The 13773-nt window shown below is 39.2% G+C and overlaps 2 protein-coding genes across 2 annotated transcripts; one reads left to right on the top strand and one right to left on the bottom strand.

Annotated features, from left to right (window-relative positions):
- Positions 1 to 4040: 4040 nt before the first annotated feature.
- Positions 4041 to 12104, top strand: LOC103513541 (alpha-tocopherol transfer protein-like). Its single transcript, XM_026826711.1, has 8 exons — positions 4041 to 4149; positions 4478 to 4637; positions 4980 to 5241; positions 6985 to 7058; positions 9361 to 9385; positions 9734 to 9872; positions 10894 to 11059; positions 11197 to 12104. Exons 1-7 carry the CDS (start codon positions 4077 to 4079, stop codon positions 11046 to 11048), a joined length of 888 nt encoding a protein of 295 aa, XP_026682512.1. The 5' UTR covers positions 4041 to 4076; the 3' UTR covers positions 11049 to 11059; positions 11197 to 12104.
- Positions 12105 to 12611: 507 nt separating this feature from the next.
- On the bottom strand, positions 12612 to 13773 carry LOC103513542. Its single transcript, XM_008478379.2, has 3 exons — positions 13738 to 13773; positions 13246 to 13298; positions 12612 to 12851 (listed from the first exon to the last, which is right to left on the bottom strand). The coding sequence occupies exons 1-3, from the start codon at positions 13771 to 13773 to the stop codon at positions 12629 to 12631; spliced, it is 312 nt and encodes a 103-aa protein (XP_008476601.1). The 3' UTR covers positions 12612 to 12628.

The following is a 13773-nucleotide window of genomic DNA, read 5'->3' on the forward strand; positions in this document are numbered from 1 at the left end:
GCAAATATTAGCTCCCTTCCTCTGACCCCCTAATGACTAGCGAAATATTGGCAATTTTGTCCGTCAGTGGTGTGTGTTCCGTTGAGGCTAGGGAACCACCGATTCCCCTGAGGGGAGGACACGGGAATGCCCGTTTTCCTTCCCCTCTATGAGTTTTCCACAACCCCTACTTGTCACTTGCCGAAAATAACTGATTTAGTGATTGTTTAACCTCGGTTCCAAGACCTTCAGCAAATTCGCCACTAAATTATACTCAGTGGCGAATCTGCTTTCTTTGAAATGGCCCGAGACCTGGACATAAGATGTCCAGACTTCCCCCCTGGAAACATGTCACGACACATCACTGCCACAATATCTACCATATAATTACTGCATTGCGTCTCGTGGTAATCAGCTGAACTGATTATCTCGACTAATCTCCTAATAGTGAGTATTACATGTCAACAGTCTGAATTATCATAAGTTGTAGGTCAAAAAGTACGTCCGCGATTACCAATACATAATCGTCATTAGTCTCTGATTGCCCCTATCAAAGAGGTGACAACCAAAAACAAGAAAAAGCTCTTGAAAATTGCTGATTGTTTTCTTGGATTCTTGGAACGGCTCTCCAACAGACGCCAGACGTCTGCAATTGCCAATAGGTATTTGGGTAGGTAATCGTAAGTAGATACTTGGGTACCTCTTACCTAACATAATAATAAGTAGATACTTACTTAGTTACTTACTTACTGGAGCCCACTACGCTACGGTAGTAGGGTGATTCTTTTGGTTTGACGGAAAATTCGATTCAACTTATGGAGAATTCAGTAAATGAGGTGACCGTAATGAATGTAATGATGTTTGTTGGTGAGAACACCTTACAAAAACCTCTAATGACCAACCTCTTTCTTCGGATTGGCAAAGTTGGCTGCTCCCCATGCGTCTAATTTATTAAAGAATGACTAATATCTACATATAGGTAATATCCAGTCTGAAGTATAAATAGGTAATTAATGAAATCCTCGACTCGCATAGGTATATTAATTATATTAAACATTGTTAACAAGGTAGGTAGGTAGTTAATTGATGAATTAATTGCAATAATTTGCTTCCTCCATCAGGATATTATAGTCATGTTATGTTATGTTATATTTCCACATGTCACTTTATATGTCATTAGTTATCATTATTGGCATGTTGCATTCTGAACGATGTCATGTGACGTGAATTGTAAACTGTGACATGACTTTGCACTCTTTGTAGGTAAACAACAATGTGGCTGGAAACCACATCTACCAATAGGCAGGTACATCATACTTACACAAAAAGCCCACTCCGAGGCTTAGGAGCATGGGCAAACAGCCCCAAAGGATGGGTTGAGCTTCTAAGAATATTTAGGTACCTAAGTTATGCACTATGCGCTTGGATTTGGTTAAAAAGTTGTAAAGAACGTAGATTCTCGAGTAAAAGGTCACGAAATACCCCAAATCTTAACTCCAACTGTGAATAGGTACCTTTAAAAGGTCGTGTTATGGATCATGAAATGTATGTCGTTCCGTAATCAGTACAGTTGAACTGAAATCATTAGGTACCTACCTGATACTCTATAACGGTCAAACTTTTTTGACTTGGCGGGGTGGAGCGCTACCGCGCTCCTTAATATACCAATCTTCAGATCTGAAATCCAAGCTAACGCCTACATCACTGAGATTGATTGAGAAAAAATAAATGAAACAGTCATGACGTCAGATAACGTAAGTCACTGTCGTTAGGTATATTATACTAACTTATTGTTTCTTTCATCATTGTGACGTCACACTTCCTGTCCTGTATCTGAAATTGCCTAAATTGCCCGTAAGGATATTCGATGACGTGAAATACCGTACAGGCGTACAGGGCATTCTGCATGAGAATTTCGAGTGTTAGCAAACGGAAATGGCAACACGCTTACACGCGTTAGCTCATGAATCTTTATATGATGGACTGTCTTACACGCGAGCCTAAATTAGCCGTCAGGATTTTTGATGACGTGAAATACCGTACAGGCGTATACCTGACATTCTGCAGAATTTCGAGTGTTAGCAAACGGAAATGGCAACACGCTTACACGCGTTAGCTCATGAATCTTTATATGATGGACTGTCTTACACGCGTAGCGATTTATTAGCATTATTTCCTGACGCACTAGTGAACTGGTGTTATGACCGAGGTGGAGTAAGGAATAATGAGTTTTACCAATAAATTATGATATACTGACACGTGGAAAATATTATACATATCTGCTTATTATGAAGATATTTAATCTCTCGTCAGCTTATCCTTATGACCGAGGTGGAGTAAGGAATAATGAGTTTTACCAATAAATTATGATATACTATACTGACACGTGGAAAATATTATACATATCTGCTTATTATGAAGATATTTAATCTCTCGTCAGCTTATCACACTCATGAGATTTCTCTGGTATGACCGAGGTGGAGTAAGGAATAATGAGTTACCAATAAATTATGATATACTGACACGTGGAAAATATTATACATATCTGCTTATTATGAAGATATTTAATCTCTCGTCAGCTTATCATACTCATGAGATTTCTGTTAAGAATTCTAGCTTTGACAACCCAAAGTTGAAGGAAGCTAATACCTATCTACCTATAAGTACCCTATAAATCGGGAACTTTAACTAGCTTTTGAGTATTAACGGAAGCTTGGAAAGTGATGTACATCTGTATGTTCAATAAAAGATGAGTAGAGGATAAATTTAGCTTATATTCCATAGATGTGGTTGCGTAGAATTAGAAAAGAACGTAGATTCTCGAGTAAAAGGTCACGAAATACCCCAAATCTTATTAAATATTTATTTATTTTATTTATTTATTTATTTAATATACCTTATTTATACTGTCGGCTAAGACTAAAAAGTCCCATTATGCCAACAGTTAGTCCCATTATGCCAACAGTTTAACTCCAACTGTGAATAGGTACCTTTAAAAGGTCGTGTTATGGATCATGAAATGTATGTCGTTCCGCAATCAGTACAGTTGGACTCAAATCACATAGGTACCTAATATATGTACCTATAATATACCAATCTTCAGATCTGAAATTCAAGCTAACGCCTACATCACTGAGATTGATTGAGAAAAAATAAATGAAACAGTCATGACGTCAGATAACGTAAGTCACTGTCGTTAGGTATATTATACTAACTTATTGTTTCTTTCATCATTGTGACGTCACACTTCCTGTCCTGTATCTGAAATAGCCTAAATTAGCCGTCAGGATTTTTGATGACGTGAAATACCGTACAGGCGTATACCTGACATTCTGCAGAATTTCGAGTGTTAGCAAACGGAAATGGCAACACGCTTACACGCGTTAGCTCATGAATCTTTATATGATGGACTGTCTTACACGCGTAGCGATTTATTAGCATTATTTCCTGACGCACTAGTGAACTGGTGTTATGACCGAGGTGGAGTAAGGAATAATGAGTTTTACCAATAAATTATGATATACTATACTGACACGTGGAAAATATTATACATATCTGCTTATTATGAAGATATTTAATCTCTCGTCAGCTTATCATACTCATGAGATTTCTGTTAAGAATTCTAGCTTTGACAACCCAAAGTTGAAGGAAGCTAATACCTATCTACCTATAAGTACCCTATAAATCGACCTCGTAGATTCGTAGAAGCTTAACCCATCCTTTAGGGCTGTTTGCCCCTACACCTAGTCAGCGAACTATTCTCTTGATAAATAAATAATCAATAGATTCCCTCCAATGTTTACCCTCAGTCTGTACATGTAGATATTTGGGATTATGCGTTCTGAAGCTCAAAATGTGGTTTTTTCGCTCATCGAATTCTGGGATAAAGGCTACCGTCACGTCATAAGAAATGGATTTATATGAATTATTATGAAATAATAAATACCAAGATAACACATAGGTGAATACAGCCCTCTGGTTTTCGAGAGCCTGGGCTCCCTTGGCCCCCCTAGTGTATCCGCCCATGATGATGGCATAAGAAACTTTATTTTTGCTTTCAGTTTCAGGGGTTCAAGATTTGAAGCACACTTCACACCATGGCCAATGCTCAGGACATAGAAGCTATGCGGGATTGGCTATCCAAGCAGCCACATCTACCGGAGAAAATCGGTAAGCCTTCATTTCATTTATTTTCCCTCACTAAAAGAATTTCGATTTTAAGCCTGATTAAATTAGTCAACATTGTTTAAATGGACGGGTGACACAAAAATACTCTGAATAAATCAGCAACTGTAAGTACATAAGTCGCAAAGTATTCGCTAGAGAGAGGCATAATTGGATCTTTGGGCCCTGCAAAACCGCAAAATGTTCTTTTCCTGATTGAGTTTCAGAGTTTACTGAATATACTGAACCACTACAGCTCCACTAGCTTGACCTTCGGGAGTTCGAGTTTTACATAATTATTTGCAATGAAATTTATGTATTCTGTTCTCCGCAGACGATTTTCTGATAGAGCGATTCCTGCTCTCCTGTAGAGGAAGCTTGGAACGGACCAAAACGGTGATGGATTCCTTTTTCAAGCTGAGATCCGAAGCGCCGGAATTCTTCACAAATCGAGATCCCAGACAGGAGGCTGTCCAGGCAATGCTGAGAGCAATGTAAGTGTAAGATATACAGGCGTGCATAATGGAACATGGCCTGGCGCACTGCCGTGCTCTCAGATTGATGTTATGTTTAGCCAACCTCCGTGGCCGATTGGGTATCACACTAGGCTTGCACGTAGGAGGTCCTGGTTTAGATTCCCCGCGGTGTCGAATTTTTTTTTGGGGGGGGGGGTTCTGTGCTTGGAGTTCGGGGTACACTCAACGTCGTGAGGACCCTAATTTTGAAGATAGCGGGTTTTGGAGACCACTATGAAAAGTATAATGTACCAAGAGAGTTTAAGGCCCTCTTTTAAGACGTCTTCCCTCATAAGCTCATCTTTAATTTCCCTTCCTCAGAGACACCGTCACCCTGCCCAAGCGGACCAAAGAAGGCTACCAAATCTACTTACACCGACTAGAAGACACGGATCCGGAGAAATTCGACTTCACCGCCTACGGCAAGGCCTTCTTCATGCTGGTCGACACCCGGTTCCGGTCGGAAACTGAAATCCCCAATGGTGACATTCCGGTATTCGACATGGCGGGCTTTACGTTCAAACATTTGACGCGACTCATGTCAGCACTGGGGGCCGTGCGGAAGTACATGCAAATCACACAGGTATGAGGTTAGGTGGTAGAGAACGCTTCCGGTGTTAACCTCGCCTAGTGGTTACCTTCCACTCAAGAGTCTATTATTATTATGACGAGCAAATCACTCTGGTATGGTTTGGGGGCCGTGCGGAAGTACATGCAAATCACACAGGTATGAGGTTAGGTGGTAGGGAACGCTTCCGGTGTTAACCTCGCCTAGTGGTTATCTTCCACTCAAGAGTCTATTATTATTATGACGAGCAAATCACTCTGGTATGGTATGCAAATCACAACCGATCTGCAAGTCACAGTGAAACATCTTTTATTTTCCACAGTTTGTTTTCAAGTGGCAGGGAATAAAAGTTATGATGAATGGTCTACTTTATCCTTGATGACCTTAAAGAATCTGTCACTCTGTCTAAAATCTACAGAGTCTACAGACACTAACCTATGACAAACACCCTTGAAGATGTAGACTGCTTCGCGCGGCAATCGTAGACTCTGAATCATGTACCTATCCTATTATTGCATTATCTCAAGATTCCCAAGTCAGTTACGAGTATTTCCAACTTCGATATGGGTAGGGCCTGCGTAAAAGCCGGTCTTTGCTTCGAGGGCTGCAGCTATGGGGTGATTTGTGGCGAATATGGCACAGTATGAAAGACAATATCACCTATGTATATCCTTTAAATAAACCGGAGGTTTGATACAGTAAATAAGTCAGACTCACCTGCTCTGATTTATCCCATAGTTGATGCAGGTATCTCCTATACATTCACAGCACCCATCATGGAACCACCGCACACTGGTCGAGCCCATACTGCGGCACGAGGTCTTGCATTTACTCCATGTCTATGTATATCCTTTAACTTTAAATAAACCGGAGGTTTGATACAGTAAATAAGTCAGACTCACCTGCTCTGATTTATACCATAGTTGATGCAGGTGTCTCCTATACATTCACAGCACCCATCATGGAACCACCGCACACTGGTCGAGCCCATACTGCGGCACGAGGTCTTGCATTTACTCCATGACATACAGGTGCTCATGTATGCCACTGTGCAGTTCAGTGTGACAGCGGTCAGTGGATCTGCAGTCTCCTGATCTGAAGTCTCTGTGGGGAAAGAACAAAATGGGAATTAAAAGATTTGATAGAGGGAACTTGAACAGTCAGTGGATCTGCAGTCTCCTGATCTGAAGTCTCTGTGGGGAAAGAACAAAATGGGAATTAAAAGATTTGATAGAGGGAACTTGAACTATTCAGGTCTTACTTATCATCCTGAAATTGAAAAGAGAAGGATGGGATAGGAGAAAGCTAGCTGTTCAGAGAAAGCACACTATCTGTTTTCTGTTTAGGATAGTCTGCCCCAGGCAGCCCGTAACCTAGTTCTTGCAGGGAAAAGAAGGTAAGTCAGTTACGAGTATTTCCAACTTCGATATGGGTAAGGCCTGCGTAAAAGCCGGTCTTTGCTTCGAGGGCTGCAGCTATGGGGTGATTTGTGGCGAATATGGCACAGTATGAAAGACAATATCAAAAAGAAGGGATGTACCTATTGGGAGTTAGTATCTGAGTTGAAGAGTGAGTTATATGAATTAGGATATGACTCATAGACTGAGTAGTTCACTCAGTTTTTTTTCTACAAATCAAAGATCTAAAATTATTGAAAGCTAAAAAGTTGTCTCGACAATATCAGCAATAGACGAAGATCACAGAAAGCTCCGGGAGATCACAGAAAGGTCTGCTAATTGAGTTTTTCATTTTCCTCAGGACACAAATCCACTGAGACTGAAGAACATCCATGTCATCAATACTAACTCGCTGATCACCATGCCCATCCCGTAGTATGTCCTTCATCAGATGGGCGATAAGAGACACAATACTCCCCATTTAGGTGCTGGGTCAACACGAGAACACCAGAGAGAAACCCGTTGAAATATTTTCAATCGAAAGATGGTGGGATTCTAGCCCGGGATCTTCTGCATGGCAAGCAAGCACGTTACCACTGGTCTAACTTGTTCTGGTCCCCCATATTGTTCCCGGGAACTTCGGCAAAAGAGGACATCCAGTTTGATTTGAAATGCAACTTAAGGTGAAAACACACTGCTCTCACGTCACGTGAGGTGTTTCTACCATTAGAGGGACATCCTGTACGAATTACATCATAAATCTTACCACATGACTGCGTTGAGTGTACAATATTGTTCATAATGCACCGCGTCTAATAAATTGCATACAAGTGCAATTTGTATACTCATGGCAAATATTAGCTCCCTTCCCCTGACCCCCTAATGACTAGCGAAATATTGGCAATTTTGTCCGTCAGTGGTGTGTGTTCCGTTGAGGCTAGGGAACCACCGATTCCCCTGAGGGAAGGACACGGAAATGCCCGTTTTCCTTCCCCTCTATGAGTTTTCCACAACCCCTACTAGTCACTTGCCGAAAATAACTGATTTAGTGATTGTTTAACCTCGGTTCCAAGACCTTCAGCAAATTCGCCACTAAATTATACTCAGTGGGAGTTTTTCATTTTCCTCAGGACACAAATCCACTGAGACTGAAGAACATCCATGTCATCAATACTAACTCGCTGATCAAGGGTTGGGACATCGAGACGAAAACATCGATGTTCGATACATCGATGTTTTTAAACTTCGATATATCGAGTATCCGATGTATCGTAATCAAAAACATCGATGTTCGATATTATCGGGATTTCGATGTTTTTCGGATTTTCGGTAATATAATTATGGTCCTTTCCGCGTAAATTCCGTATGGGAAATTTTTATAAGTTCGAGGGAATTTTTTTGGAAACTGAGAAAAAAAAATCCCACTTCATGAGGAACCACAGACATCGAACATCGAAAAATAAAACATCCATGTTCGATGTCTGTGGTTCCTCATGAAGTGGATTTTTTTTTCTCAGTTTCCAAAAAAAATCCCTCGAACTTAAAATTTCCCATACGGAATTTACGCGGAAAGGACCACAGACCACAGATAAGTCTGTGGTATTATTAGAAAAAGTCTGTGGAAAGGACTTTTTTTGTTTACAAGTTTACATTATTTTGTCCCGCTTCATATTACAATATTTTTGCGAAAAACATCGAAATCCCGATAATAACGAACATCGATGTTTTTGATTGCGATACATCGGATACTCGATATATCGAAGTTTAAAAACATCGATGTATCGAACATCGATGTTTTCGTCTCGATGTCCCAACCCTACTATAGGTACTAACTTCCTAACGTATGCATCTGAATAGCACCTAACTATAGGTACTAACTTCCTAACTTATGATATTTCTAGCACTTTGAATATTGAGTGCTTTTATCTGAGTTACCTATTTTGAGAAGGAGGAGAAGGTGGAACAGAGGGGAGGGGAGAAAAGAGGAGGGCGAGAAAGAAAGAGAAGTAGAGGAAATGAGAGTAAAAGGAGTAGAGGTAAGACGAGGAGAAAGGAAAGGGGCGTATGAGAGGAGGAAGAGAAAAGATAGGAGGAAGGAGAGAGAGGTGAGAGGAAGGAGGGACAAAAAAAAAGAGAGGGGAAAAGAGCGGGGAGAAAAAGAGAAGGGAGAAAAAAATGAGAAAGATGAAAAGACGAGGGAGAGAAAAAGGAGACGGAAAAGGAAGAGAAAGAGGGGAGAAAAGAAGGAGGAGAAGGAGGAAAGAGGGGAGAAAGAAAAGTTTACTTTTCAACTGATACTGATAATAACCCAGATATCAAGCATTTCACTTATATTCCAAGTAAGGGTTTTTAGCCCGTCCTTCCTTTATTATTACAATAGTAATAAAAAGGTATAGTGGACGGGCTATTGTATTCGCTTCGGTGTCTGTCTGTCCCCATAGAAGGAGTTATCCAAACCTAGTCCACCTATATATCAAATTAAAGGTCTTTTTACCAGGAACACGAAAGTGGTGGTGCAAATTTTGTCCAGAAAACGATTTCACCAAATCGTTTGGATACCACTGATCTAGCCTGTTTTGCTTAGTTCTATGCGACATAAAACTAGGCACATATCAAGTACAATGAGAAAAGTAGGTAGATACTTACTGCGAGATAAAATCTGATCTTGACCTTCGCAAAAACTGGGGTTTATTTACATTCAATTATTGTCAACTTCTAGATTCCATTTGTTCCCAAGCTGGATAAACCAGTTTGATTACTTTGTTCGTGTTACAACTTCTCCAGTCTACGTTAATGAAAGTACAAGTTCTTTTGTCTGTACGTTGAAATAGTTAATGTTACCCTCACGTTTCAAGCGAGGAACTGTAAACTGGTGTTACCTAATTTTCCGTCTGCAAGGATAATATTATCTAATGACCTTTTCCATCCACAAGTTATCTAACGGTCATTTTCTGTCTTCAAGAGGAATTTATCTAGTGTCCATGGACTTGGAGTTACATAAATGCAGTCTTGATATTGCATCCTTAGGGCTGAATAAGCTCTATTGTAAAAACGGGTTACATAGAAAGAAAACCCCATTATGAAAACAAAGGAAAATTCTTTGAGTATAGCGTCCATTGACTAGTATTCCTTTTAATGGGTTTCAGCTGCAATTTCACAGTACAATGGACACGTTCACTGAATATATCCCTCTGGAACTTTTACCTGAAGAGTATGGTGGCAGTGGTGGAAAACTAGCTGACATCAGAGGTAAAGTAATTTCAAGTAATCTTCATGTAATCAATAAATATAGAAATGGAAAGTAATCAACATAGACCTTCACAAAGTTACAGAGCCATCCATTCAGATGCAGAAAGTAATAATAAATTCGTTTTAATTTTCTTACAAATGGCCTTCTTCTGAAAGCGTTGCAGAAAGAAGCCAATTTGTTTGAAATAAATCTAGCAAATGGCCTTCCTTTGACTTGATTATTTTTTGTCACCACTGATGAGATTCAAACCGCAGTCTCCTCAGTTATGAATCTATGTGTACAAGATCGTGGCAAATGCAATAGTGAAACTGAGGATGGGTGATGCAAATATTTGTCTTGGCATAACCTTCTACTGTGGTGTGAAGTTCATCAGAAGTACAAGAAGAAAGGCGATCGGCATCCTACGATTTTTCTTATGATCACATCAATAAATAAATCACCGTTTAGATCGGTAATTCGGTAGAAACAGTGCAGAAATTTTAAGGTGTGTCCAAACCCAAACATAGTCGACGTGAAGTTCATCAGAAGTACAAGAAGAAAGGCGATCGGCATCCTACGATTTTTCTTATGATCACATCAATATTATCAATAAATAAATCACCGTTTAGATCGGTAATTCGGTAGAAACAGTGCAGAAATTTTAAGGTGTGTCCAAACCCAAACCCAAACATAGTCGACCGGCCGTCGATCGACGAGCTAAATCTATGTTGCCGAGGCAGTGTGGACGGTTCAGTCGACATCGATCGACGACCGGTCGACTATGTGTGGACACACGTTTCCAGTTTCAAGAACACACGAACGATTTATAATACATACCATCCAATCGTTGGAAAAAAAAAAAAAAAATCATAGTGTAACACACTTTTCCAGTTTCAAGAACACACGAACGATTTATAATACATACCATCTAATCGTTGGAAAAAAAATCATAGCGTACCAGGATATTACAGTGTATCAGGTTTTATAGAACCAAGAACCAAACACGCGAGTGAGAAGCTAACAATCTTTGTTCCATTTCAGAGGCACATTACAAAAGGATTGAAGAGAACCGGGAATGGCTGCTCCAGGAACCCTGGCTATCTGATGAAAGAAAACGACCCGCTGGTTCCCGGAAATCTATCCACGATTCCTCCTCGGCCGTGAACGGATCCTTCAGGTCCCTGGCTCTGGATTAGGGACTTATTAGATCAGTACCTTAATTTACGACAGCGTGTGGTTAATATTCTTCCATCGTGTGTATTTTTTCGTCTAAAACTACCCGAAAACGGCTACTTTCTCTGTAGCGTATAATATCTCTTAGTAACGCTGTCAAACTGTTGACTTGAGATCAGTACCTTAATTTACGACAGCGTATGGTTAATTTTCTTCCATCGTTTGTATTTTTTCGTCTAAAACTACCCGAAAACGGCTACTTTCTCTGTAGCGTATAATATCTCTTAGTAACGCTGTCAAACTGTTGACTTGGCGGGACGGAGCTTCTATAGGTACATATTATTTTCTAGCATTAGGTACCTAGATTTGTAATTTAAATTATACTTGTAAATACATAGTTAGACTTATATTCTTTGACAATAAAATAATGAGAGGACAATCAATTGGTTTTCAGACGTATCATTTTGTTTTCATCTATTGTTTTTGTTTAAATGATCCGTACTCGTATATCATAACCAAATGAATAACTTTAATTAGTTTTTGGTAAACCTTAACAACCAAATACCTATCTTGTGAAAAATGTGGAGAATTGTGTTCAAGTTTAGAAAAACGTATGTGTAGTTTATTATATGGCACAATACTAGCATACTAGTAAACTAAACTACAGTAGTTACAGACTTACAAAACATTTAGGAATGAAATAAACTAATATAAACTAATAATTAGGTACAGACGTATGTAGCTATTATTTCTAGCCTATTAAAAGTGAATTTTGTTCTCAGCAATTAGTTTTAGAATTTTATTGTTTCCCAACCTTAAGACAAAATACCTACCTACTCGTATCATTTTTAGCCTAAGTAGCTATAAAAGTGAATTATTTTACTGTCGGCAAATTGTCAGAAGTTGAATGTTGGGCCAATTTCCCAAACTTGAAAATATCTAAAATAAATTGTACAAAAAATCACTACCAATACTGAAAATTTGGTACCTAGTTCATTGTGGAATGTAAAATCGTAACAAAGGAATACGTAAAAAAAGTCGAAATTTAAAATAATACATCTTCAATAAAGCACTAAAAAGGCACCCTTAAAAGTAATACAAAAATAATCACATATTAAAAGTAATAGGTTCTGATAGCCTAAAAGCTAATAATTATAACAGCAGAATGTGAGAAAAGATCTAGCTCTCATTACAGACCGGATCTTTGATCTCCATGTTGAAGTTAGTCGACTTCGTACCATATTTACCTACTCCCAAATTAAATGTTCAGTTGATCATTACACCATCCGGATCTTTGGACATCTTTCTAGGTTTAACGATCTGAAGTTCTGTACAATCTCAGTGGCTGCGTCGAAGAGCAACTTCTAAGGTGCAACCCTGACACTTTACAAAACTTGTTAGTCCGTAATTGGACATATTTCTAGGCTTAAAATCTCAAGTTGATTGGTCAAAGAAGACCGGAGGACCACAGCTTAGCTCCTATAGGTAATTGAAAAAAGAGACCTTTGAGTTCAACATGAGATTTTACCAGTGCTCTTTCTTGATCACCGCTTTGTCAACATGAGCCTTGTAAACCCAAGGTTCTGGTATTCTCTCTATGTCTCTATTGCACATGCGTTTCAGTCTTATTCTCACTCGTCTTCACTTCTTCCTTCTTCTTCCCACTCTCATCTTTCTCACCTCCTGTTGTTGCTGTTTTCTTTGCTGTTGCATCGACCTCAGATGAAACTGCCGGTGGTGGCTCTTCTGTCTCATCATCGTCTTCACCGTAGTCCATTTGGTCGGGAGACAGATGACTGATGGCCACGGTGGTACAGTTTTGACACCTGGTGGAACAAGGTGGCATAAATAAAACAGGGTTAGTGAACTATCAGTCTCATGTATTTAATGGGTTCCAGACCATAGGTTGTTAGGGTGGGTTGGGGTAATGACAAGTGCAATATCAAGACACCAACTTCATTGGTCTCAAACAACATACTACTTAATAAGGTACAGAAGCAATCCTTTAAAAGCTTGGTTTCTTCACCAGGTTATAATATGGAAATCTGACTAATTCAGTTGTCCATGCAGTAGATCTCCAACCTTCAAAGTAGGTGTCTCAGAATTGTACTTGCCTTAAAATTACCCAACCCATCCTAACAGCAAAAAAGTTTGGTCTGTGTTCTATGTATATCCTTTAAATAAACCGGAGGTTTGATAAAGTAAATAAGTCAGACTCACCTGCTCTGATTTATCCCATAGTTGATGCAGGTGTCTTGTAAACCTAAATCAATCTCTAAAACAAGGTAAGTTTTGTACCTCTGTAGGTAGATCCACACCTACTGAAATACCTACCTACAAAATACCATTTACCTAACTGCCTACTTGCCATAATATAGGTATGCATAGAGTAGGGTCATCCAAGACTCCCTAATACAGAATTCACAGAATTGTCAATTGTGACTTTAATTGTTGTGGGAATTCACATGCATACCTAATGTCCAATTTACAACAATTAATTCAAGTGTAAATGTAAAATGTATGTAAAATGTAAATGTAAATGCAGTTTCTTTGTGTTATTATGTCACAACTTTGGTGCTCACTGCAGCATTGTAGGATATTATACATATGGGTATAGCATCGAAATCATGAAAATAAATAGGTAATTGTTATTTCGCGCTTAAAATGAACCACTTTTCGCCCTTTTTCAAGTGAAAATTTAGTGTAAAATACAGTGTCGGGTAGCTGATTCTTGTGATTTCTCGCCAT

This window comes from Diaphorina citri, unplaced genomic scaffold (genome assembly GCF_000475195.1).
Source record: "Diaphorina citri unplaced genomic scaffold, Diaci psyllid genome assembly version 1.1 scaffold983, whole genome shotgun sequence".
Lineage (NCBI taxonomy): Eukaryota > Metazoa > Arthropoda > Insecta > Hemiptera > Psyllidae > Diaphorina > Diaphorina citri.